The 27,295-nt window shown below is 42.6% G+C and overlaps 1 protein-coding gene and 1 long non-coding RNA gene across 5 annotated transcripts; one reads left to right on the top strand and one right to left on the bottom strand.

Moving 5' to 3' along the window:
• Positions 1 to 619: 619 nt before the first annotated feature.
• Positions 620 to 8,339, bottom strand: LOC115605157. Its single transcript, XR_003990524.1, has 3 exons — positions 8,170 to 8,339; positions 7,396 to 7,625; positions 620 to 934 (listed from the first exon to the last, which is right to left on the bottom strand). It is a non-coding gene; the product is annotated as an uncharacterized LOC115605157 (long non-coding RNA).
• Positions 8,174 to 26,432, top strand: NFYB (nuclear transcription factor Y subunit beta). 4 transcript variants are annotated; one of them, XM_030479164.1, is made up of 7 exons: positions 8,174 to 8,453; positions 17,954 to 18,047; positions 18,527 to 18,657; positions 20,506 to 20,703; positions 22,823 to 22,901; positions 24,453 to 24,532; positions 24,727 to 26,432. In XM_030479164.1, the coding sequence occupies exons 2-7, from the start codon at positions 17,954 to 17,956 to the stop codon at positions 24,757 to 24,759; spliced, it is 615 nt and encodes a 204-aa protein (XP_030335024.1). In that variant the 5' UTR covers positions 8,174 to 8,453; the 3' UTR covers positions 24,760 to 26,432. The 4 variants fall into 4 exon arrangements, with proteins under 4 accessions (XP_030335024.1, XP_030335027.1, XP_030335025.1 ...); XM_030479167.1 differs by lacking the exon at positions 8,174 to 8,453 and adding an exon at positions 8,457 to 8,481; XM_030479165.1 differs by lacking the exon at positions 8,174 to 8,453 and adding an exon at positions 8,530 to 9,797.
• Positions 26,433 to 27,295: the final 863 nt, after the last annotated feature.

Genomic DNA, 27,295 nt, shown 5'->3' with positions numbered 1-27,295 from the left:
TTAATGGTTCGTACTATGGCATCTCTCTCTATGAAGAAGACACTCTAACTGGAGGATGAGCTGTGCGAGGCAGAAAGCCTGATGAGGCTTATCACACCGCTCCCTTCTGGGCTTGGGACGTTATCTGCACCGTTATGTTCCAGCGCTGCCCCTGTGTGGTGGCTTTCACAGGAGGATGTGGCAAGAGGCGTGCCTGCCAAGGAGGGTTTCTGGTCTACACTAAGAGTACCGGCAGGGTAAAGTGAAAGCCATGATCCTGTAAACTACCGACAAACTCATGCACAAATGTTTGGTGCTGTTGTCGGCTCCAACTTGAGCGTTCTTCGCTCTACACGTGGAAACGTGAGCTGTTACACCAGACATGGCAATCTATCTGATCTGTATTCTTGCCTATGGCAAATACTGATGTTTGTTTGAAAGGTTTGGAAACGACTCTAAAAGACGTTACTGGTTTTGGTGGGGTTGTTCAGCCTGGAGAAGAGAAGGCTCGGGGGAGACCTTAGAGCAGCCTTCCAGTACCTAAAGGGGGCCTACAAGAAATCTGGAGAGGACTTTTTACAAGGGCATGTAGTGATAGGACAACAGGAATGGCTTTAAACTGAAAGAGAGGAGATTTACATTAGCTATTAGGAAGAAATTCTTTACTGTGAGGTTGGTGATACATTTGAACAGGTTGCCCAGAGAAGCTGGGTTGGAAAGGACCTTAAAGCTCAATCAGTTCCAAGCCCCTGCCGTGAGCAGGGACACCTTCCATTGGACCAGGTTGCTCCAAGCCCCGTCCAACCTGGCCTTGAACACTGCCAGAGATGGGGCAGCCACAGCTTCTCTGGGCACCCTGTGCCAGCGCCTCAGCACCCATCTTGCTAATACTCTCAGTACAGGACCCCAACCATGGCGACTCTCAGTATGCTGCCACAGAAGTAATAAGGAGTAACTGGAAGAGAGAAAGAAAGGGAAGAAAGAGAACAGGATAAGAGCTTTTTAGTCTTGAGGTTTAAGAGGCATTGCCTCCCTGCCCTCAGCATTTTTGCACAGAGCACTTCAACAGTTCCAGTTTCTGTTGCTGTATCACTCTTCCACTTTGCAGTAGTATCTCTGGTCTCAGCTGGCGTTTCTAATACCAAACAATTAAAGACTGTAAGTGGAAAAAAGTCTCTGAACTCACTGTGGGAATGATCACTGTGATTTTAGAAATTACATCTTCAATATAGATACCTATAATAGCAAATCTTATTATGATAATGAAAATAATAATTGTTATGGGCATTCAGAAACTGTTAGAGCTTCAGAAATAAAGTCATTGAAATAATTTGCTGAAAAGCTTAGGGAAGGAACTCTGTTCCACCAAACCCCATCTCAGCATTTTCATTAAATGCAGACTACCAGCTGGCAATGCAGTCAGCCTGAGGAAAAGTAAGTTTAAAAAATAAAGCACCTTGGAGTCCTGCTCCTTGTTCATAATGTTTCATTTTGCTTATTGTATTGCAATTATGTTCTAACCACATCTCCTTTCATTTAGAAAAGAAAAAGGTCTTAGACTGCTCTAGTGAAGATTCCCTGAAGCAACGGAAAAAATTAAGTCCTGCATTTGAGATATTTCCTAAGTTTAAAAATCAGAGCATCCAAACCCCAGAATTATCCAGGGTCATGTAAAAGCACAGAGCCTGTCAATGCAGAACAGAACCTTGATGCTGCACCTTCTCCTGGATCTCAGGCTGTGATCAACTCCAAGGTCCTATAAAAATTTCCTTTGGCTGATTTATTCCTATTACCTTACCTGATCACCCTCCCTCCAGTTATACCTACTCCTTTACTTTGTTTATGTACTTCTCCAGAGAGGTCTTTTGTCTACTCTCACACTGTTCCCCAGGTCAAATATTTTTCTGGCTAGATCCCAAAAGTCACTGAGAGACTGAAAGCCTGTTTCAGTCATATACCAAAGCACTGATTTAAATATGCTTTGGGTTTGTTTGTCTGTTTTGCCTGTTAGTTCCATCTAGATGAAAATTTAGTGCAGATCCTTCAGAACTGCTATGTTAAGAAACAGGACAGCAAAGACTGTCTCGTTAGAAATATCTGCAGAACAAAGGAAAGTCTTGAAAACCTGTCATATTGTGTCCTGTTTTCAAGACTGGACTATTATAAGGCATAGACTGTTACCAGCTTTGGGATTAGGAGATAAGCTGCACTAAATTCAATGAATGCGTAAAAAGTCTCTAAAATACCTGAATGACTAATAAGAATAGTAATTAAGTTAAGATATTAACTGATAATGCTCTTCATAAAATGAAAAAATGTAAGGTGTTCTACTCTGTCTTGAAATCTTGATAAAGGTATTTTATAGCAAACGTGTTTGGTGTGTGGTTGCTACTGAAGAACCCTGTAACAGAGCTGCAATAATCGCAGTGGTATGCCAATGGGACCAGTCTCTCTGTTGTTTCTGAGATAATTGATTCCCAGGTCCCTGTGGCTATTATTAAGAGTGATCACTAAAAAAGTATTAGAATTTCTTTTCCCACAAAGATTTCTATACATTCCTTCTCTATATAAACTGAGAGGAAAGCTGTCTCAGCAAATGAAGAGCCCACAGTGCCACCTTCTTATAAAGTACAGACTTCTTGGTGCTGAACGCAGAATCTTCTAAATATTAGCCTTATTAAAGAGGACACAGTCCTTGCATTTTCAGACTATTCATGGCATTGAAGTACCACCAGTCATTTTTGAAAGCTTAGAGTCATCTTGCCTTACATCAGCCACCTAAAAATTTGGCCTCTTTTATAAGCTTTTGATCTAAGCTCCTTCTGTAGCCAACAGAGGACAGGCATGCCCAGATGGTAACTCATCCTTCCAAAAACAGGCACTTCTGAAGAGCGAGCCTATTCCTACCCCTTAGTTTGGACAAATTCAATTGAGAATTCCAGCTCTTGTGTTTAAGTTCACAGAAGAAATCTATGTCTCTGCCTATACTGCAAATGTGACGGTGTCAGTCAGTACCTTCGTGACAGTTAAGGGGCACAGTTAAGATCCACCCAGTGCAACAGACTCTAAGAGAACAAGTTTGTTTCAGTGGTGCTGTTGATACAATGGCAACTTATGCAGGCCTGTGAATCACTGCAGTTTGGCAGTTTGGAATTCCATATTACCACTTCTACAGGAAGGAAACTACAAATACAAATACAAAAGTGTCACAACCTCTGGAAACCTCTCACACTTGCAGGAAAAGTCCTCAATTCCTCCAGTCACACTGTGCAAAACTAAGGGATCAAATCTATTGCTGTTGTGCTGTTCAACCATACAGACACAATGTGACAACGTAGGCTTTGTGAGAAGAAATTTTCATGATACAGAGCAAAACTGAGTTGTGCAGTCCTCTGGAGCCCCTGCTCTGTAACTCCAGTACGTCAATGCTGGCAGCCTCAGGCGTAATCTGAATTCTCTGTAATCAGAACTCAGTGGGCAATAGTCCACATTTCCTCACTCCCATCTTCATCTGACCTGCCTTCTGCGCTCCCTCTGCAGTACCCAAACCAGAGCTGTAATGGAACCCAGCTTCCCCACCCATGGGAGATGTAGGGTTTCACCGCATGGCCATTAAGCAGCTGCTTGTCCTCTTGCACAGTAGAATTAAGTAAGACATCTTTCACCATACTTATGCTACTGAGAAATTTCAGTCCCACGTGGAACCAATAATTGGAGAAAATCCAAAACACAACCATAGATTGCAGTTGAATGCCCATGATAACAAATAAACCCACATGAATAACACTTGCAAACGTGCCATAAATGTAGCTACAAAGTTAAGATAAAATTTTACTAAAGCTACTTAGGTTTTTCATTTTATACTTTGTATTACTTGAGGTTTGAAAAGGTAAATGATTTAACCCTTTTCTATTTAAAATGAGCATTGATTTTGTTCCCCTGTGTTTCAAAAAGAGCCAAACCCAGTGCAAATGTTTTTATCCAAGAGGCTATAATGGCACGACTACAAAGCCAGTCTCCTGTCAGATTGCATCTCAAAACTGTGGCATTGCTTTGTTGAAAACAAAGCAGAGAAGATATTGTTACAGTTTCACCTCCAATTGTCACTGTATTACTCATAGACAAGTTAGAGGCTTCTGCCAAAATCTCTTCTAATCCTTCAAATGGTTCTGTCTGGACCATCCTCTTGCAGGTGTACTTTGAAGTTCTTTGTTGCTCTTGTGTAATGTTTATACTTAATGTTTTAGACATGTTTTAACATATAAATTACCTGAATACAAGTCAGTTCTGCTCCAGGTACATTTCAAAGGGATTACTGCTGGCCACATTTTAACCCCACGTGGCCAAGATTAACTAGCACATCTAAACCTCGAGTAGTATCTTTGGATCTACTTGCTTGACTAACTGTTCCACTGGTGAAGTTGATTTTTCTTTTATCTAAAGGAACAAGGATTAGGCATTCATGTACTGTCTATCCATCTTAGTTCCCTCACTAACTTTTGAAATGTTAGCCAATTTTAATCAAATTTACTTAGAGGAACCTGTCTCAACACAGTACATTTCTGTATGTCTTGTGAAACAAAAGCAGCTGAGCAGTGGCAAGGAAAGGGCTCAAAAATGAGTTCAGCTCTTATTAGAGATGGCACACAGCAGCGCAGTCTCAAGAAGTCTTCAGGAAATGGCTTCATATGTCATTTGTTACATGTGGTACTCTTACCTCTCTTGTTCTGCTAGCACCTAAACCATTCACAGTTCAGCTTGAAGTAGTAAAGTAATATTGCTACTGATTCAGCAGATGGGGAATTGAGGCACAATATGATTAAAATTTAGACTTTCAAAGGTATTTATGCACCTCTCAGTTGAAATCTGATGGCCTGGATTTAGAGTAATTTGCCCAAGTTCATACAAGAAATATACAGTAGAGCTGGGAGTTGAATCCAAGGTTGGACCTTGCTCTTTGGACCATATTTCCCTAATGAGCTGTAGTAATTTCAGAAGCACACTCTGCCCAGCCTCCTATTTGGCTGGATACCAGCGTGCTGTGAATAAACACATCCTTTGGTCCTCATAGTGTGGATGTCAAAGCTAGCTACTATTATAGCTCTGCCTCTCAAATGTACTGTCACAGTACAGACGCTATACATGACTCCCTTTCAGAGCTGTGGGACCACGCAGCATGAAGGCCACCCGAGCACCTAGTTCCTTCCAAGTGTAGCAGAAGTTTTACTGTTAAAGGGGCAATACTGTCTAAACCCAAGGTACCCTGGGGTAGCTGAAGAATTTTGCAACACAACTGAAAGCTACCGATCCTTGGGAAAACAAAAATGCCCAGAACTTCAATTAATTCCATTTGATCTCATCCTACTGTGACTTCCTTCATTACCTGTAGATAAGTTCTTCTGTATTTCCACATCCAATTAGCACTGCCTACTCGGTAGCAGCTTCCTAGTATCTTTAGGGTTGTCTAATACAAATAAGAATAATCTAATCTACAAAAAAAAAAAAAAAGAGATACCAAATGTTAGAAAGATCACTGTGAAGAACGAAAATAAATTCCCGAAGTACCATGGAGTTCATAGATTGACAACAAACCCATTTCCAGTCTGTTACACTCAGAATTTCACAGTAATGAAAACTGTGGAGAATGTTAGACGAACCCCCCACTACATCCAGTGCTATTTCTACAAAAACTGTAATTTCTTATTTCAGACACATATTTTTCCAAATGACAGAGTCCAGACAACAAATAAGGCACATTTTGGAGCAGGCTGATATATCTGTTCTGGTTTGATGCAGCATACTTGCTCACCTTTGACAGCTTTCTTAGCTAACACCTCCTAAGCAGAACAGAAAATATCTGAAAATTTTGATTTCCTTACTGAAAATTTCAGAGACAAAATGACAACCTCACCAAAGAGATCACAACCTCATGAAACTCTCTCTTACATCTTACTGCAGTTAACTCCACCTGCTCTTGAACATTCTTCCCCTCTTTTTGTATAGATAGAATTTGAGTTGATCTAAAAGGGGAGGTGGATTGGGTACAGAATGTGAGGAACACACTGCAGACTGGAGAAATTATACGCAAACATGGGGAATATAATATGTAAATGATATTATGGGGAATTTGAGGCTGTAACTGATAAGTAGCTAGATAACAAAGCAACAAGCATTATACTAGATGATTTATCACAGTTCACACAAGACACCTCTGATATTGTAAAGAGTGGGGATGCAGATCAGACATGTTGAAATACGCCTTTTCAGGATATATGGTACGAACGAAACACACAGTGCTGCAAATATACGGAGGCTGAGAATGTACTTGGAATATGGATAAAATAATAAACCAATTAAAGACTGCATGATAAATGTGTGACAGAAATTGTCACCGGTGGAGGAACAAAAGATAAAACGGATGTAAAGGGGAATGCTGGCTTGGATTCCCTGGCTTCAGTTGGCTGACAAGTTGAACCACTGAGTGCTGTTCCGTCACCAGATAACACTTGTTCTCACTATGCTATCCTCAAGAAAAGCATCAAGTAAAGGAAGTGGACAAGTAGTTTTTCCATCAATACAATACTGATAAAGGCCAGCAAAAACACTGCAGGAGAAACAAACGGTATTTTTGTTTCAAGTTTGAAAAACATGCAGTAGAAACACTTGAGGGCCACGCTTTCTAGAAGATTCAAAATACCAACTAGCTGCTCAGAAAAAAGGGCATTGTTTGCTCTTGTGCTCTGAAGAACCTGCACACTGGTCAGCGTTCATCTTTCTACTCGTGAAATTCTGGGCTGAGATGACAGAATCCATCCAAAGACTTTAAAACTGCACAGCAAGATGAATAACGGATTGTCATAGTATTACATATAGTGAACAGAAGCTATAAAATAAAGGGGTAAATGCATTCCCTAAGGTCCCAAAGTTAGCAAATATTCTTGCATTACTTTACATCTTCTGGGCATTTGCAGAAAAAAAACCAAAACACCTAATTACTGCTCACGGCACCCAGGAGGCAGAAGCAAGCTGCATGTAGTATTTGCAGTAAAAACCTGAGGCCAAAATTTGTCTTCATTTGACGTTTCGGTTTAAACTCAGAACAATCCAAATACACTGACATCTTGAGTGAATCTGAATCTTTATGATATATCAAATCATATGAAACTAATGTTGTCATGTGAAACCAAGTGAAAATGTGTAAGGCTTATTGATTTTTGCTTTGTTTAAATCCAAATGCCATAAGAAAGCTAGGAGAGGAATGTACTGTATTTATCAGGTATTACCCAGCAGAAAGCTAGCAGAGGCCATTGTGAAACATGAGTTTCATACCAGTTTAGGTAAAATACTTAAGATCCTCAAGTAATGAAGAATGACTATAGCTTATCAAGAACAGCAAACCAAAATTATTCTTGTTACCTCCATTGTGGAGATCGCACATACATGTGTTGATGGCAGATGTGTGGAATGTCTTCAGCTGCCTTCGCCTAGAAGAAAAATCCCTCTCTCTGATTATAGTGAGCGGCAGGATTGGTGGATTACGAAGTGTTTCATATAAATGCTTCATAAAGGAGGTTTATAAATGTCAGTGGAGAAGTCAGTCCGACTATCATGTTCACCCAGCAGCCTGTATTTCTTCAGAACAAAGCCTAAAAGCAGAAGTGAAACATGCTCTTTAGGCCCTGTATCACCAGGGGAAAACAATCCTTTCAGGTTTGCAGTGAGATTTTACTTCTGCAGAGGGACCGGGTAACACAGAACCGCAGATCCCCTCACCCAAGATTCTGTTGTTGGTTGGGGCCTAGGTGCCGTGGGCCATCCTCCTCCTCCATCGACCTCCTCTTATTCATCATACTTTCTCAGTCTATGTGAGCCCTAAAAGCCACTGGGGGATGTAACATGCTTTCCTCTCAATTGATGAACCTAGACACAGGTGGAGGACAGCTTTGAACAGAGCCGAGGAACCTCTCGATCCTGTATAGAAGGTACTTGCCCTGCTATCAGGAGACCCCTGCCGATTAAGCGATCGGGGAAGAAGAGGCCACTCTCACCCATTCCCCACCTCCCACAGTCTCCTTTACCACAGGGCAAGAGCTGCGCCTGGTCAGCAACCCCACTACACCACCACCACCACCACCACCACCCCTACACTCTCGGGACAGCACCCTTCCACGGGGGAAGACCCGGTTTTACCTCAGCCCGGCCACGGGGGAGGCGGCCCCGCTGCCCCCCCCCACCCCCCAGGCCCGGCACCTCCGTTCGCATAAAGAGGGCGGGCAGCGCCAGGCCACGGCCATCGGGAGGGAGGGAGCGCGCTGGGGGGAAGAGCCGGCGCGCGCGGCGGGGAGGCGGCGCGGAGGGAGGGCAGCCGGGCTGCGGGAAGCGGTGCTCCGCGCTGGGACTGGTTCCTTCGCAGCCATTTTCTGTCCAACCAAACAGCCGATTTGCGGAGGGAGCCAACCAGGGCCGCACTGGAGGTTTGTGCCTGGCTCCGGCCAATGATTGGTAACCGGTTCCACTGCAGGCTCGAATGAAATGTCCGTCTCCCTCCCCGGGCTCCGGCGCTGCCGCCGCGCCGCCGCCGCGGGGACCAGGAAGTGGGGGGCGGCAGCCCCCGGGCCCCGCCGCCGCCCGCTCGCCTCTTTGTGCGACCGGAGGCGCGGGGGCCGCCCGGACGGAGGAGCGGAGGGGGCTAGGCGGGAAGGCGGCGGTGCGGGCGGGGAGGCGGTCGTAGCGCGGGGGTCCGGGCAGGGGCGGCGGGGCGGTTGTCCCTGCCGGGGTCCCCCTTTCTCCGCGGGGCCGGGTGTGAGGAGGTGCCCCCCCCCCCCCCGCCGTCGCTCCGGCTCCATTTTGTGGCCTAGACGCGGGGGGGTAGGAGGCGGAGACGGGTGCGCGGCTGCTCCGCGGCCGGTGTGCGGCCGCCGGTGTGGGGCCAAGCGGGGCGCCCGGCACCCCTCAGCGCTCGCTGCGGTGGTGGCGAGGCAGGCGCGGGGCTCACGGCCTCCAGCCGGGCCGGTCTGGCGGTCGCCGCGACCCTTAAACGGCGGTTTCTCTCCCGGCCCGCTGGCCGCGCTCGGTCTGCCCCGGGGCCCCTCTTCGTGGCGGCATGGCGGGGGGGCGGCTTTGTGGCGGCCGTGCCTCGCCGCCCGCGGGCGGAGGGGGCTCCGCTCTCTTTTGTTTTTGCCCGGCCGGCGCCGCAGCCCGCTGAGCCCCCTCCCCTCGCCGCGGGAGCGGAGGCCCGGGCCCCCACCACGCCCACGGCCCCTCGCCGGGCCGGGATCCGGCCCCGCCGCTGTCATTGGGACCGAGATGTGCTTGGAAGGTCGCAGGGGTAGGGAGCGTGGGGCGAGGCCCCGGGATGTGGTGAGAGCAGCCGGGTGACCGTGCGGGCAGCCCGGACCGGGCACGGCGCCGCGGGGAGGGAATGCCAAGCGGTGGTGTGCAGCAGGGCTCCGGCGATAGGCTCCCACAGCGGGCAGGTACAGGTGTGTGGCATCTCCAGCCCACCGGAGCGGGAGGCTGCAGCCTTGTGCACGGAAATCACGGCCAAAGTGATTAACAATAAAGTTGCTGAAGTGGGGACGCGTTGTTTTGCTCGATTTGGAAACAAGGGATCATGATAGATGAGGTTATCTGTAGAACATACTCGAGCTAGGTGCAAGGAAGACTTTAGGGTTATTCGCGTAGGTAGGGAGGCTTCCCCCTCGTGCCCCTGTGCTGGCTGCTGTTGCATCATTGAAGGACAAGAAATCAGGAAGTGAGATCGATCGGTTGGCACAGCCGAGCAGCATCGACGGCTTGTCCTGTAGCACACATGGCAGGTAGGAGAATGATGGGACTCTGCCACTTGCAATGTCTACACAACTGTTGTGTGTTTGGCAAGTGTGCTTGGTCATACCTCTGTGTGCCAGCCACTGCTCCATCCAGAAATTATGGAGTTGGTGATTGTGAAGAGAGTTGGGTAGGTTATTCACAGAAAATCGTGTTGGAAAATTAGCCCCCCCATGTATTCTAGTAATGTGTCTGCAGCTATTAAGATACACTGGTTAAAGAAGCCTTCCTAGGTACTACAGCAGTAGAAAATCAGTCAATTTCTATCTTTACCAGTTTCTTTGAGGCTTAACCAAAAAGGTTTTTTCTGCGAAGAACACTCAGGTAAAAGCCACCCAATGTGCTTGGACTGATTTTGTGCAGGCAAATTAATTGATAACAATGACGTGACCGTTTCTAGGCAGTGAGGGATGCAGAAATCTGAATTTCAAGTCCTTGAATGGGCCGTCTTACATGTAGTGACCTTTGCCTGTGTGGCTGATAGATGGAAGTTATTTCAATTAAAAAAAAAAAGTAATTGCAGCTTTCTCAAAAGGTGCTCAGGCAAAATAGTGAAAAGCAAAATGGAAGGAGCTGCTTTGGGCATTATTTGCAGTCTGGGTTTAATTGGCTTGTAGGAATGGAGCAACAATGTTTATGCATAATCATTAGCATAATGTTCCTAAACAATAAGCTCAGTGATTGCTTTCTGTCTTTGCTTATGTGGCCTGTACGGCTATGTGGCATGACAGTTACAAAGTTAAGGGAGAACCCATCTGTAATTCTCTGGGAGGCCCAAGATGGTTTAGTCTGAATCATTATTTAGGAGGTCTGTGTGAGCTGCTTGTGCTCTGCATTGAGTGGGTGATGTATATGGTCTTGGCTGCTAACATGAAATTATATTTGAAAGAAGTTAAGAATACTGGATATTACTCCTTAGACTTTAATATTTGACAATTGAAGTTTAATTAAAGTTCGAAGTTTAATAGATTATCTCTTATTTGTGGTAATAATTACGTGAAGGGAGGCAGTGTACAGAAATTAGGTGAGAAAGATTGTTCAAGATACTGTGCAGATATGAAACATTGAATGCTATGAAACTTGATGCCAGATATATTGTTTTTTTAACATCTTAAAAAGGCTTGTAAGGCTCTTCAGTGCTTCTAGATGCAGATCTCTAATGTCACCTCACCTTTAGAATTTTGCCGAGAAAGAAACTTAACTGTTCAGTACTGAATTTTGCAATATTACTTTAAAGAAACGTGTTTGGAAATGGATGTTTTAGTGGCAGGATGCTTGAAAAAAAAATAGAAAATAAGACTTTATATGTACAGTGCTAAGGAGCATGTGTAAATAACATTGGTAGAATAAAACAAAGTGTCAGCAAATTTGATATTGCTGCCTGAAAATACTGGCCTGGTCTGAACTGGTTTTGTAAAACTCTTACTTGCCCTGTTGCTTGTGAGGAATAAGCTTCTTGGCACACTTGACACAGTACTGCAATGAAGGAAAAACAACCAATTTACCAATGTTATCCAACTTACAAAAGAAAGGCAGGATTTATGGATTACTACTTTAATAAACAGCTAAGTTTTAGTTCTTCACAAAAAAAAAAGGTAGAAAAGCATACAAAACTTAGTATGGAAAGGTAATGCGGGGTTTTCAGAGTTGCAGGAGGGTGGAGGTGCTGGTGCAGTCTGTTCAGCTCTGCTGCCCTCTTCCAGCTTCTGCAAAAGCAACAAAACTGCCTCCGTTCCTCTGTTCGTCTCAGTTTTTTTTACCTCCAACTTCTCTTACTGCCAAAAAAGAGAAGGCATGGAGACTCAGTTTCTCCTGCCTGCTCTGTACCACTGATCCACTCCTACTTGATGTAAAAATATATGCATTGTTAGTCCACCCATATAAATTGCAGCTAACCATGCTTGTGAACAGTTAGCCTAGTAAGGAGCCACCACATGCTCTAGCACAGCTGGATCCATGCGGAGGAGACTTGTGGCTGGTGACATCAGGGCTTGTAAGATGAGCCATAAAGTTGCTAATACTGGAAAGGTGAAAAGGTCTTGTTTAGATTTCATAAAGGAAGGGTTTCCTCCCCGTGCTCCAGGGAAGGAGCCTGGTACAGCCTAGATGCTAACGAGCCTTAGTGATGCTGTCAGGTCCTGTCAGCCTCAGTCCTTCTTCTCCTAACGCTGTTCTGCTGTGGGGGAATACACTGAATGTGAGAGATGAGGGGAGTCTGAAATGGAGAGGGACAGTGCAGCATCTGTGTTCTAGGCATGTGCTAAGGGGTTTTAACTTGACTATTTAACTTCACTGACTTAACTTCACTATATTCCATCTGCTGGAACGATGTCCCAGGAGTACATTTACCAGTCACTGTTTCTTGCTGCAGGAGACACTGCTTTGCTGACAGGTGAGAATTTAGTGGGAAATTAGGTTCTCCAGAAGTCATTGAACATTGAAGGAAATTGAAATTCTTTTTTCAAATAAAAAATTCTTTCTGTATTTCTGTTTGGGAGTAGCAAGTGAGGGTGCAGAAAGCTCAGATAAAACTTTGTTTCTACTGTTACGTACCTCTTTACATCGCTTGTGATAAGGTGTGGTGGAAAAATTAATCTATGATGACTGATGTGGTTACTACCTACAGCTACATTTCTCTCCTGCTTCTGCGGCAGGGAGAGCTGCATGGAAAGTGTACCAAGTGCTTCAGATCATTGCATGGAATTTTCTGCAGTCCCTCTTGCAGGGTAGCAATTTTGGGAAATAGGGTGGATAAATGATGTGTGAAGTACTTAAATCACACAAGGCCTTTAGTTGCTCTTACGAGATCTGTTTTGCAAATCATTGCCAGATAAATTCCTCCCTCTGAAGACAAAAATCTTTGATTCTGTTATTGCTCTTTATAGTGATCTAAGTTTTAGACCCTTTCTCTCCTCAGTGCTAACACGTCTGGGCTTATGTTCTTTGGTTATCATTTAGCTGGGCCACTGATACCGCTCTTTTAAGAGAGCTCTTCAGATTAAACAGGGTGCAAGATTTACTGTGAGATCCTGAGGTTTTATTAATTCAGTATAGATGTGTTCTAGGAACAGCCTGAGTTGTGGGTAGCAGACAGGAGCATATTTTTTTTTTTTTTGAGCATCCTCCAGAAATTTTTCTACCAGATGTCAGTGTAAAGCTGTATGTTCATTCACTTGCATCTTAGTGCTGAAATTTCTTTGATGCCCTTGATCTGAAGGGTTTCTATTTTAACATATTTCTCAGGTTAATTTCCCTGGATCCATTAATTTGTATATTCCTAGCAATATTCTTTTCCATTAGATATACAAGCCAAACAAACCCCAAAACAACAACCACCACCACCAAACAAACCCCCAAACAGAACCCCGCCATCAGATAACTTTGTGCTGCTGCTCTGCTTTTTGTAGTGTATTATGGAATATTTGAGTTGAGTGTTCTGTACTTACTGATTTCTCTCCCTCATTTTTGGTAAAAATCAGATGGTGTCATGGTCACTTTAGAGACTGACATGTTGTCACTTCTAATACCCTTAGCTCTCAGTCTTGATTCAGTCAACACATGTATGCATGGAGGAGAGCTTGAGTGTTTTCCTAGCCCTAAAGTCTTAAGGGTAACGTACAACATGCAGTAAGAGCTTCTTGCATGTGTGTGCAGTACATGCTGCTAGACCAACGTGTTAGAAGACCTCTTCCTCATGTGGTTCGGTTGCTGCACATGTGTAGGAGACGCTGTCTTGATTAAAAGGGATTGCAGTGTCTGCATGCTGAAACTGCTGTGTGAATGGGATATATAATCTGCAAATAGGTACTCCAGGGGCTAAAGCAAAATCTGAGAGGAGAGTTCTTGCCTGTCTGAACCGTGTAGGGTTGTCCAAGGACTCTGCCTGTTTATGAAATTTAGCATCTAATTCTATCCAAAGAAGTAGTTCTTCCTACTGAACATGCTAGCTTAAGAGCCGTTGTCCTTTAGTCTCCCAGTGACTGCAGTTACTGTAGGCAGGGTGTTGTTTCTATGCTACATTGGACTGCTGCCTCTTTTAAGTCACTTCAGGGACATTGCAAATTTAGTTTGTTTCAGAGCTTTTTGTTTTTCGGGGTTTTTTTTGTTTGTTTTTTTAAAGGGGTGGATTAATTGGCAACAGTGTACTGAGAGCAATGTTTTCTCATTTTCTGAGCATTGTATTGTGTTGTCTGTATTACAGGCTGGCTGAGCTGACAGTCAGATACGTGGTGAGTTTTGAACATACAAAATGAAAACCATAATACTTGAACATGTACCTGGTCATTATGAGATGACTAGGATGGCAGCCACCACATTTTTCAGCAGGCTTATGTTTGTGTCATCCATCAGGCTCAAAGAAATACTAGTAGGCTGACTAGGTAGTATGTTAATTACAGTTGCTATATGCAGATGCCTAAGTGTACATTTGAATTAAATGACAAATCTGAGTGAAGTTCTTCAATCAAATTTATTTGGATTGCATATTGTGTAGAGATATCACTCCTTTCCTCACCGGGAGGCCAGCCAAGCTGTGGAAGGGGCTTGCGACGTGGCTGGGTAGGCTCTGTCTGCGAAGGTCTTCAGGGCTGAGTAAAGCCCTGAGCAACCTGCTTGGAGCTGGCCCTGCTTTGAGCAGGGGTTGGACTAGAGCCCTCCTGAGGCCTTGTTCAACCTGAATTATCCTCTGATCCTGGATTAGGACTGGGTTATGCTAAGCATTATGCAGAAGTGTGTTAAACGCTGTCTGTAATCTTCTATCCCAAGGTTGTCCTGGCAGCTAAAAATCTTTCTTAAAGTAACACACATAGAAGTTATTTCAGTTGATGTTAAGCTGTCAGTGCCCGTTTGTTTTTTTGGGGTTTTTTTTTTGTTGGGTTTGTTTTTTTTTTTATCTGAGACAGATCTGCCTCTTTCTTTTGCAATCATTTTCCTGTTGATTTTGTTCGTCACTATTTTAGATTCACAATAAGCTTCCACTCAAATTCTCACTAATTGTGAAATAACACATACTGTAGGCAGATTTGGAAATGCAGACACAGAAAAGGATAAAAGCAAAGATAATACCTTGAGGATACATCAGTCTAATATGGCCAAAACTGTCTACAGATGCAGCAGAGGTTTAGAAGAGATTCGAGCAGGAAATGTCTTTTGAAGGTGAGCTGGGCTAATGAAAGCAAGATGGTTTCTTCAGTAATATTGTTGGGTCTTGGCAATAAAGATTCAGATGGGGTAGCCTGCAGGATGGGTGTGCAGAAACCAGTGAATTAGCACATCACTGCAGAAATTTGAAGAACATTGCAATCCTGGAGAAAGGAAACATTTTGGAAGATAAGGTTTCATAGGAGACTGAAGAAGGAGAGGAGAAGAAACCTCAAGGCTTTTAAAATAGTACTGGGGCTGAGTAAATGCTTCAAGTTGGTGGAGACCCTAATTCCAAGTTAAATTCTAGAAGGGATCAGACAGCTGAGACTGAGAACAAGACTGCCAGAAAACCCTAACTTAGTTTTGGAGGTAGCTTTTGGGATTTACCAGACTGCAGAATATTAATTGCTTCAAAAGGAAAAGGGAGGCACAACTCTCTTGATGGTGGGTGATGTCAGTTTTGGTGATCTTGACGTGCAGAATTTTGATATCCTTGTATTGTCATTACAGTGAGCTGAGTAAGCAAACTGCAGACCCTTTGGAAAAGTGAAAAACGAAGTTAGATCTCCCAACAAAGAGTGCAAAATGCAGACAGCAGATTTACATGGAAATTGGTACATGGAAGGCTAATGCCTGAAACACTCCCCTTGCTTTGGACAGAGCTGCTCTGGAAAAAGTGAAACTGATTTACAAAAGCCCGTCAGAAGAGACCAGAAGTGATGTTAAAAAAAGCAATGCGTGCGTAATAATTTGTACGATGAAGAAGAGGTGGCAGATGTGGAAGAGGTTTTTCTTTCTCTTAAGCAGCTCCTAAGGCTGTCTCCAGCTGTTGTAGCATTGCCCTGAATGATGTGAGCAGTGCTCGGGTTGCTTGTGCACCTGTGGCCATGTAGCCACAGATGTGTAGCGCTGGGTGTTGCCTGAAGGTTTGAAAGCAAAACCCAGCCCCGTGGCCGCAAGCAAAGTGCAGAGTAGAGAGAGGTTAAATTGCTCGTATTTCTGGGTAGGTATAAAAATAGCACGAGATTGTTTCTCCATTCTTCCCTTCCTCCCTCCCTCCCTCTCCCTCTTCAGGCTAATGGTTCTGGAAAGAACTGAGCTGCATGGTCCCACCGGCAGTGACCGTGCGACCCTTTGGGGCAGAGGTTGCTTTACAAATACACCAGCGTACCTGCACAGCTGGTGTAGGTCAGGGAGTGAATGGAGCTGGGTTCTGCCTCCTGTGGGGTTGTGGGTGCAGCTCAACAGTGAGGCTGGCTGCCCTTGTCAGGAGCAGCTGGAGTGGGAAGAGGGAAGGATGGGAGGTGCTCGTCCGGAGAGAGAACTGTAGGAAGTGTAGGATGGGAATGGAAGGGGTGATTTTCTAGCCAACAGGTAGACAAGCATATGCTAATGGACTTGTTTGATGTTAAACCTAAGCAAGAAAATTTAGGTCAAAGGTGAATCTGGTGCTCTGTATCTAAATGCATTCAATAATACCTTTGGATTTATGTGCCAGTGTTGGAAGAGTTTGCATGTGCTGGAACCCCTTCTGCCTCACTAATTTTTGCAGTGTTCTCTCTCTCCAAAAGAAGCGTTTACTTAAGCACATGACTGCCAAAATACCACTTTACATGAAAAAAAGCACTGGAGCTAAATGTTCTGCAAAAGTTTATTTTTAATACACTAATTTTTAAGACACCTGCAACTGGAGAAAAAAAGCGTTGTCCAAAAGTTTTAAAAGGTTGGAGACTTGAATTCAGACTTCCATCAGCACTGCTAAAATAGCCTCTTTGAAAGAGGAACTGTTGTCTGCCATGGTTTTATAGGTCTAAGCTTTCTACCTGCTGATAGTTTTTAGGGAAATTTGTTACTCCTGTAAAAAGACATAACTTCATATGGTAACACGTCACATGGGCTGAAGCATTTGCTGTTACAAGAACGCACGTGCGTCTGTGTGTTGTGTATGGTGGCAAAACGTGGATGCCAAAGACGGTGATGTGTTGGGTTGATGTTGTGGCAAGCACTCACTGAAGAGGTGTGAACTTCCAAGGGAGGTAGGAGGCATCTTCACGTCTTTTACTTCCACAGAATGAGGAAGTGCAAAACATGTGATGTCTCCGAGTGGTCTCCAGTAGGCTGCTGAGGAGCCTCTGAGCCACAGCCCCTGTTTGGAGACCGCTTCTTCACAAAGTAATTTTCCTAGCAAACATTGAGGCTTAACCAGCAAACAGCTGCTGGTTTTGCTAGTTTTGCCCTATTCAGAAGGGGGAAGGCAGGCTTCTCCGGGACTCCTCTAGCTGAAATATATTTGGTGCCTCTCAGGACAAAAGTGTCTAGGTGGGGAGGGAAGTGCTGGCTGTTTTGGCTTCCTTCTTTCTCCTGGCATTCAAATTACTGTGACCCTGTCTCTAAAGCCTGAAAGAACATACTTCTTATTGGCCATCATGTCAGAACATTGTGAGAGGAGCACTGGAGGATGCCCAGAGGAGCAGGGCAGGGTGGGACCAGGGAAAGCAAAGGAAAACACAACGCAGAAGGCATCTAGGAGTGGCTAGTGCCTCAGGGAGGGTGAGGATGCAGGTCTGGGTGAAGCTTATCAGTGGGCTTGACAAGAGGTGTTTGAGTGGAGGGTGATGGTGAGTGAAGGATGCAATCTGTAATAATTGTAGGTAAAGCATTCAGTGAACAGTGGACTGGTGTAGGCTTTTAGGGTTGTTTGGAGAGACATGCCTTGACCTGTTCGTGTGACTGTCATGGGAACAATAGAAGGTTGCTGTATATGTGCTGCGTTTCTGTGCATGGCTGAATTTTTGGGGAAGCATCACATAACAGTTTCACCATTTCCACTGTCAGTAAAGCTTAGTAATGAGAGAGGGGATACTGTTCTCAAATGACAAAATATTTATGCTTTGTATTAATTAGTCTTATAGTTCTAAGTTGATTAAAGTGCTGTTTTGTCAGCAATAGCTGCGCTTACTGGTGTAACAAACATACCTGAAAGGTTTCTTTCTTCTGGTTGTAGATGGATGGTGATAGCTCCACAACGGATGCTTCTCAGTTAGGAATTGCTGGAGATTACATTGGTGGCAGTCACTATGTGATACAGCCTCATGATGGTAAGAAATGATACAGTAAACACTGCTATTTCTGTGTGTGTGTGTGTGTCTATGCTTCTAGCTCTTATAGTCTATCCTCTCAAGCTAAGAATTTGCAATTATATTCTTTATGCCTCACTGTATAAAGCAATTTTTCTGCAGTCTAAAGGTGGGGGTTGGATTTTTCAGTGTTGACGCAGAGTCCTTTGAGGTCATGACAAAAACAAATCTATGTTCTAGGAAACAATTTGTATTTAGACATAACATTAAGAATGCTTGGTGTTCAGCTGTGTATACTTCTGTGCATAACGTGCTAATGATGATATGGAACAACCATGAAGGTACCCTGGTGTTCCATCTATTTTTAAAACTATGCCTACAATGTTAATACACTGTGCTTTCAAAGGTCTTCATCCTTCAGTGTAAGATTTTAAACTGACTTAATTATTGCTTGCTGTCTGTCAAATACAATTTCTGCTAACTTTTCTTTATTTCATTAGACACAGAGGACAGCATGAATGATCATGAAGATACAAATGGCTCAAAAGAGAGTTTCAGAGAACAAGATATATACCTTCCAATTGCAAATGTGGCAAGGATAATGAAAAATGCCATACCCCAAACCGGAAAGGTAACACCCTTGTCTGTAAAGAAAGCATATTAATGAGTTTTACTCCTTCCTCTGCGTGAACTTGAGCTGGTAGAACAATATATTTTTCCAAATGATCCTGGTTTATTGGAGAAAAGCCTTACAAAAGAAAACAAAAATCTGATTAGGAGGTGATTGAGACCAAGTCCATTTTCCTTAGGTTTCTGAAAGCTTTTAGTAACTGCTGTAATTAATCAGAACAGTGCTCTTGATAGGGCTTTCAAGAGCTTTCTTTGTCTAAGATGTGTTCTCTGAAATTGTCATAACAGGTCAGACTTGGTGGCCATTGCTTATCAGTAAGAGTATTTTCTGTGCACTTATCTTATGAAATTTAATCTGCATTTGTTGAGGTGCATAAAATTTGGAATAAGTGAACCATTTGGGATGAAATAAAAATCCGGTCCTCATCCTGAAGGAAAGAGAGTGGTTAGTCTTCCTTCACCCAAATCTTCACATATATCCAAATGCCAAAATGACTTAAGAAGTCTGCCTTATACCATGTAACAGATAAGACCAGATATTGAAAGACTTATTTTATATTTCCTACTTCTAAGAATAGGCTTTTTAATCCATTCTGGCGAGCTGGTGATTGTATAAGCATTTGACTGTTCTACCTGTTTATCGGAAACCTTCGCAGGGCTCCTGTTACTTGCTGTTTCTCTATTGTATTCCGATACAATTCCTGCCCCAGTAACATTTCCTCTAGCTAAAGCTGATTCCTTTTTTTTTTTTTTTCCTTCCCCTTTTTTGAGATCACTCTAAATAGAAGCAAGACATAATTTACTTGCATCTGCTCCTACTTTCTTAGTGTTCAGGGCTTTCTGGAGATCTGCATGTTACATTTATATCTTTGCTGTGAAAATCTCTTCCCCAGTCCATATTGTCATAAATTTTTAGTGATCAAGATGAGATTTTTCTCAAGAATTTAGCATATGGGATGTCGAGCTATCTCAAAATCAGGGAGGTTTTTGTCAAAAACTGCAAGGGAAGCTGCTGGCTGATAAGTACTTCTGAAAATCTCACCCTATGTGTCTGAAAATATCAGAGGAACTAGTGAAGAGTCTACGTTATTTTATATACGTATACGAAGTTACTGCTTTGTTATTTTTTGAAATACAAACAGGTTCTTCTCATGTGAAGAATAAGAATCTTAATTAGTATAATCTTCCAGTTGGCTCCTGTCAGCTTCCCAGATAATCATGAGTAATGCTTGCTGTTGTTGTAAGTCGGGTAAATTACTTTTGTCCAGCTGAAAACCATAATCAAATTTACTTATTTCATTCCTGCCAGGGCCATATGTGTTTCTTCATTTGAATTCTCATTTGGAAAATTTATATCAGAATATTAAAGCATTATAGAGGCTTGCTGCTAGGCATATAGTCTAGTCCTTCAGTCTGGTCAGGTTACAAATACTTGTCATTGCTGAATTTGTGGGAATGTGCTGCAGAGGGGTTGGTTGGAATGCTGGGCCTATTAAAAGGAAGATGGAAGTAAGTGGGCTATGGCATTGTAATGGACAGGTTTAAAGTGTAGGTAAGCAATACTGAGATGCATCTCTATGTAAAAGCTTGTGCAGAACATAGATACAACTTCAGGAGACCCCGGGAGTCGGCCATGCTGCTTGAAACAGTCAAACTTCATGTTGCAGCTCTGCTTACACAGAGTAGTGATGACATCCAGTGGTTCCCTCACATGTAGGTGTTGCCTAAATGGGTATTGCCATCAGGTTTGGGGGTGTTTCCTTTATTATCTAGTGTATTCTTTGCATTTTGCTTTTTTAATAAATCTGGCATCTTGATTAAACATTTTTTGATACTTTCTCCTTACTAGATTGCTAAGGATGCAAAGGAATGCGTGCAAGAGTGTGTAAGTGAATTCATCAGCTTTATAACGTCAGAAGCAAGCGAGAGGTGTCACCAAGAGAAAAGAAAGACCATCAATGGAGAGGATATTCTCTTTGCCATGTCTACCTTGGGGTTTGACAGCTATGTTGAACCTTTGAAATTATACCTCCAAAAATTCAGAGAGGTTGGTATATACTTCAGTATTTGCTCATTTATTTAACCTGGTCGTGTTTATCATTAGCTCCTTGTCATTGTAATGGTATAATGGTTAACTTGTACAATATCTCACAGCTATTTTCAGGGACTAATGTAATGTTTAAAAGCATTCCCAAGGATATCGAGAGAAAAAGGAGTAAGTAAGCATTTTGATTAGACTTGCAGATTCAAAGTTCTTAAAGCTTTCAAGTGAATAAATGCTCTAATATATTGCTGGTAGTAAATCACTCTTTAAAGGTGCCTAGTTAGAGTACTTAATTCAATCTTTGGGTTCAATCAATAAAACTGTTCTAGACAGCATTCTCTGAGGACCTAGCCTAATGCCTAGTGTTTGTCCGGGCTTTGTCTGGGCTTCAGATCTGCAAGAGAAAAAGCAATTTTTCTCATGTTGGAATACTGATTCACATGGAGGCCTCTCTGCTTCAATGGGTTTTTAAATCTTCTTTTTGTTTCAGGGGTTTTTTTTGGTGGTTTTTTAGCGTGTCCTTCAGTGTGGTTTTGATACATAGTACATGTTAGGTGGGTGATCCAAGCAGTTGAATTTATCCCTTCTCTAGCAGAAAGTGGCTTCCCCCCCTCCTTCCCTTTCAGCATTTTAAACTTTTTCAAGAAGTTACTTCTGGTTGAGTTTTCTGTTGTGGTCTGCCCTCCACCCCTCACTTCCTGCCTGGAGACCAAAGAGAATTATGCTTGCTTGCTTCTCCACTCTGATGTTCTTTTACCTCAGAATACCAGATCTAACCAAACAAATCAAAGGTATTTTTATCCAGTGACCTCTCTTCCTCATAGTCCTGAATGAAGATGTTGTTCAGATTTAAAAAGTTCGGGGGGGGGGGGCGTGCAATCAAAGCAAATATTCTATGTTTCCATGAATTCTGTTTGTTTTTAATGTGGATCACTCTTTCGGTATGGCTGCTTCGTTCTACTGGCATGAGTGAAGCAAGCATGTCTAAATTGGCAATGCTGTAGATAGAGATGCCCTTCAGACTTTGTTCTGTAAACTGAAGTTTTTTGATTAATGAGATCAGACTCATTGATGATGTTTAATTTGCTGATAGCACTTGAAGCTTCCCCCTTCCCAGGAGGTCGTCTGCTGTGATAACTGAGTAACAGCAGGTGTAATCTCTAAGTTGGAAGTACTGCTTTGTGCTGTCCTTTTCCAGTTCTGTATGGCAGTTGCACATGACATCAAAGTGCTCTATGTGCTTTCATTAAAAATGTAAAGGAGTGCCTAACTAGTTTCAGTACTTCTGGAGAAGTCTGAAGTGGGTCTGTAAGTGACCATTTTTACAGGTAAATATGCTGTAGTGGCAGAGTAGTGGGATTGGGTTTTAAATGGATGGATGGATTGGATGGTTTTGCTCATCAGTTTTAAACCTCCATTCCAGCTAGCTCTGTCTTCAGGGTACCATATATAGTGAAGTATTTCTGATTTGTAGCTTAGTATTTAGTCTGCATCAAACAGTTGCAGAGAATACTTTTTATGCTTGTATTATTTTCTTGGATGTTCTTACATAATAGCATAGAGCATCAAACTTCATACTTGTAAAACTGCAGGCAGATGACTGGGAGCCTTGGCTTTCTGTGACAGTATCCTTTCTGGCTGTAGTCCTTGATGTGGGAAGAGAAATCCAGTATCTTGTTTCTAAATGCCAACTCTTAGTTGTATGATGATGGCACTTGCACGTGGTTGGTAAGCAAATGTTGCACGTTCTCCGTAGTTCTCAGATTCTGTGATTTCTTGTCAATGCTCTTAACTGCTCCTTCTGGATTACTGCAGATCTTTGACTTTCTGCAGAACGTGAAAGCCTTTCTTAGAATCTACACAATCCTAGTTTGCAGAGTTCCTGGTTCTTAGGAGTATGGCTAAGATGAAAAACACCCTTCATACATCCTTGTTTTATGCATGTTTGTAAATCCCATAGAGTTTCACAGGGCTTGGATTTCAAACTCCAGCTGCTGCACTGTGACTCTTCTGCAAGTACCAAATCTTGGCTAGAGCTCTTGAGATTTGAAAACAATCTCAATCCAACTGTACTCTAACACGAATTCTTTCTTCTACTATTTCCCCCCCTCTGTCTCTCCAGGCAATGAAAGGAGAAAAGGGAATTGGAACAGTTACAGCTGGGGACGGTCTAAGTGAGGAGCTCACAGAGGAAGCATTTAGTAAGTAATACTTTTTATTATATTACTACTATGTCTTTTATAAAAACAACAGTCCCTTTAGACATCAGAATTCTTACCTGAGGAATCCATCCTGGACTTGCCACATGTTACACCTTTGATCTGCTGAGATTTTCGTTCGAGATGTCTGGAAGATAACCTGTGCTCAGATAAACCCCTCCAAGCCAGTAGAATTTATGGTCAGAATGAAGAGCTATAGCGATAAGTGATGGCACGTTAGCAATAGCTAATGTCAACTGTGGAAGATTAAGTGCATACATTAGTGCCAGTTTTTTTCTCTACACTTAAACACAGGTGAAAGGTACAAACTCCCCCCACCCCCTTCCTCTAGTAGCTACACATTTAAGCTGCATTTGTTCTACTTGCAAGACTGTTGGGGGGGGAAGTAAATAAACTCCACTTCGTAACTTGAGCTTGGCTTTGATAAATGAGCCAGAGAAGAATGTAATTTTTATATAATTCTAAAACTCAGTATTTCTTATATTCAAAAGACCACACAGATTGGCAACTAAAAGGTGTAGGGCAAGTAGCATCACATGCATTCACTGTAGTTTTTCTTCTTATACCGTAAATGAAAGCCTGACAGATGTTGGGACTTTGTGTTGGTTTTGTTGATGCTGAATTCTTGGATGTAGTCTTTGCCTTGGCTTTTAAGTGTTATGGGCTGGTAATCTTGAAGCCAATCAATACAAGAAGAATTAGGATGTGCAGCTCTAGTCGTATCTACTGACAAGATGCAGTTTTTCAAACATCTGAAAAAAGATGAGGCAATGCAAATAGTAAACTCTTCTCCATATTCACTCATGTAATCATTGTAGAATCACAGAATGGTTTGGGTAGGAAGAGACCTTAAAGACCATCTAGTTCCAACCCCCCTGCCATGGGCAGAGACACCTTCCACTAGACCAGGTTGCTCCAAGCCCCTGTGTCCAACCTGGCCTTGAACACTGCCAGGGATGGGGCAGCCACAGCTTCTCTGGGCACCCTGTGCCAGCGCCTCAGCACCCTCACAGGGAAGAATTACTTCCTAATGTCTAATCTAAATCTCCCCTCTTTCAGTTTAAAGCCATTCCCCTTGTCCTGTTGTTACATACCCTTGTAAAAAGTCCCTCTCCAGATTTCTTGTAGCCCCTTTAGGTACTGGAAGTTGCTCTAAGGTCTCCCCAGAGCCTTCTCCAGGCTGAACAAGCCCAACTCTCTCAGCCTACCTTCATAGGAGAGGTGTAACAGCTGTGCATGTTCTGCTTCAGATAGGTACAGGGGAAGAACAAGGTACAGTCTTTTAGGTACTTTTAGATTATCTGATGCAAAATTAAATTGAATTTTGTTTGTTAATGGGAATTAACTTGTTTACGTGTAACAGTCAGTAACAAGTTTGTCTATATGCAGTGTAGGATGGTAGCTGTCGGGAGAGGAATGGCTCTGTAAACTTGGAGTGGACCACAATTAAAGGTTATGTAATGGTGACAGGCACATCGAACAAGTATATCTTGAAGCTCCCATGTAACTTTCTTAAAATGCTTTTTCTTTCAGCTAACCAGTTGCCAGCAGGCTTAATAACTACAGACGGCCAACAGCAGAATGTTATGGTCTACACAACATCATATCAACAGGTACCGTATCTCATCCCTTACTCTCCCTTCTGCTGCTGACATTCAAACACTAATTCAGCTGCCCTGTTCTGAAAGATGAGAATGAATTTTATTTAGTCCCTTGGTGTCTGTCACGACATTCCAACACTGTGACGCTTCAAGCTGCTGCAGTGCAGTTCCAGAAAATAATGTAAGCTTGCGTTTTCTTCCTCCAGATCTCTGGTGTTCAACAAATCCAGTTCTCATGATCTGAAGAAAACTTTGTATCTGGGAACACGAGACAGAAAAGCTGTGCAACTCTTAACGAAGAGGCAGTTTTAATGACTGGAAGAGATTTATCTCTTTGTATATTAAATAGCTGTAATGTAGCTACCGGAAGCTTGACTAATTGAGGTGTGAGTTCTGACTCAAATCTTTTTCATGATGATTTTAAAAAAAAAAATTGGATTTTAAAGGTATTAAAGTATTTTTGTTTTGTACAAGAGTTTGTTGCTCTGTATAACTCCTGTATGCATTGTATATTGCAATTTATTACTGTCAGAGATTTGTAGACAGTTTCTTATTTTCATATTGAATCATGTTACTTTTGTAATTCAGGTAAACAGCTGGGTTAATTCATGTTTACCCTTTGAATAAAATTGTAAGGGTAAAGTTCATTTTTGAATGCCAGTTGCCTTTATTATAAAGATTGAGTTGGTCTTGGTTATGTACCTTGTCTTGCATGACAACCTCAACTAACTTTACATGTCAGCATATTTATTGAAAAGTTTAAAAGGGACGTTTTCCTCATGAACTTAGGAGCTCAGAAGAATTGCTACAACTGTTTTTTGGTTTGTTTTTGTTTTTTAATGTAACTTCAGAATTAAAAGTGAATCAAAACCAACCAGTGCTCTACTACCTTTAGAGACTTAGAGCTTATCAACAGCATTGATGAAAACACTATGTGTGATGCAGGTCTTCATTTATTATTTTCCTTTTCAGTTGCATCAACCCTCCTTAGACTTATTTGATATATTTAAGGTAGTCTTTGTGCTACTGAAATAACTTTTCCTTTTTTATGTATAGTTTTTAGAATCCAGAACTTTAGAAATTCAAGGGGTAGCGGGGGAGGGGGGATTTTATAGTCCTCGTGGTAAAAGATCTCATTTTAACTTTTTACTGAAATGTTCTAAGGGTTCTTGCGAGCCTGTGGGAACTCAAACGCGTTAGCAACTTTCTGTGTACAGGCTGCATGCGTGCGTGTGAGCGACTGCAACCTGAGCAAGTGATGATACAACTCTGAAATGGAAGACAGACTGCTGGTTTTGCAATAAACTCTGCCTAGGTAGCGTAGTTCTGTATATTTAGTGAGCTGTTCTTCGTAACGTTGCTGTTTCTTTAATACTTGGGAGGGTGATTTTGTTAGATGCAATGTCTTAGCCTGGTAGAATAGGGGTAGTGGGTTTAGTAATATGTCTTATTCAGAATGAATTTTGGGACCTTTGGTATTTTTACTGTTTGCAGTGAACTGAAATGTAATATAATAACTATCTTTCCACATATCTGTCATTAATTTAAGCAAATCACACCTTGAATCTATTGCCATTTAATTTCTTGCTGGTTATGTCTTCTTTTTTCTTTATTTTTTAAAGTAACAGTTTCATATTGGGAACACAGCTTAAACTAAGGCTTCCTGGAAGCCTGGAATAGCCAATTCTTTACTAAACACCAGTTTTATGTATGTGCAGATTTGAACAGTGTCTCTTAGGAATCAGCATCATGTTGGCAGAGCCTCTGGAGGTGATGCAGTGTGTTCTGTGGCCATCTGGACAGATGTTTGGGGTTTGTGGCAGTCTGTCACTCTTCAGCAGCTATGACTGAACAAATGAAGGGTTTTTTTTATTCATTAAATGTAAAAATGAATAACACCATCCCTACACGAGCCCCTTCTGTTTGTATTCTATGATTCTATTCTGTTTATTTCAGGCCGTCATACCCTGTTCTCGATGCTCCTAGATTTGCAATGGAAAAAAGCTGTGATCTCGGCTAAGGAGAAGCCAGGAGAGATTTGGCAGTTGGATGTGCAGAAAGGGGGCTGAGGTCACCCATCATATTTGCTTGAAACAAGCTACATTTTTCAGAGTGCCATCTCCTGTGAGTCTGAAGTCTTTTGAGTTTGTGGCTTGCACACAATTGGGAGCAAAGGAGCTGATGATGCTTTGATTTAATTTTGTCTTCTCCCTCTCGCCCTGTGAGGTCCGGGGACAAAACTGCAGCCAACTCGCGCATTCACATCCTGAAAATACGTATGTAGAAGTGATAGCGCAACTGTTGATCTCTCTCTGAAACCATTCACCTGATAAAGTTTGCAGGGTACTGTAGTGCTGGAAAAAACAAATGTGGTCTGAGAAATACTTGCTGTCTTTGGTTCTCTGAATGTTTTGTTTGAACTAAGATAACCCTAAATTAAGCGTGGGCTCCGGACAGCTGTGGCAGCCTATGCTAGAACTTGGAGAAAGGCTGCTTGAAACAGCAGTGATGTTCAAAGAAAGACATTTTTCCAAGCACAGTGACTTTTTTTTAGGTGTTTTTCCATGACACAAGCAAATCTTACTATTAATTTCTATGTGACTTGATCCTTCTGATCTTTATAGAGTGCTTGTGGTGCCTTTAAAGGCACAGAAACACTGTTATCTCTAGTCCGAATGCAGTTATGAGGAAAGCTATTTTAGATGGCCTTCTTCTACATCCTGTTTTCATTACAGGCTTGATGGGAGCTGAGGCTCTACCCTCACCTCATACATA

Source organism: Strigops habroptila, chromosome 3 (assembly GCF_004027225.2).
Source record: "Strigops habroptila isolate Jane chromosome 3, bStrHab1.2.pri, whole genome shotgun sequence".
Taxonomy (NCBI): Eukaryota; Metazoa; Chordata; class Aves; order Psittaciformes; family Psittacidae; genus Strigops; species Strigops habroptila.
This window is presented reverse-complemented; position numbering and strand designations above follow the sequence as displayed.

Bases quoted from the DNA above. Each gene is read 5' to 3' on its own strand.
- NFYB (XM_030479164.1), top strand. From the start codon at position 17,954: ATGGATGGTGATAGCTCCACAACGGATGCTTCTCAGTTAGGAATTGCT. The intron at 18,048-18,526 runs GTAAGAAATGAT...TTATTTCATTAG, and splicing joins TGTGATACAGCCTCATGATG to ACACAGAGGACAGCATGAAT. The intron at 22,902-24,452 runs GTAAGTAATACT...TTTTTCTTTCAG, and splicing joins GCTCACAGAGGAAGCATTTA to CTAACCAGTTGCCAGCAGGC.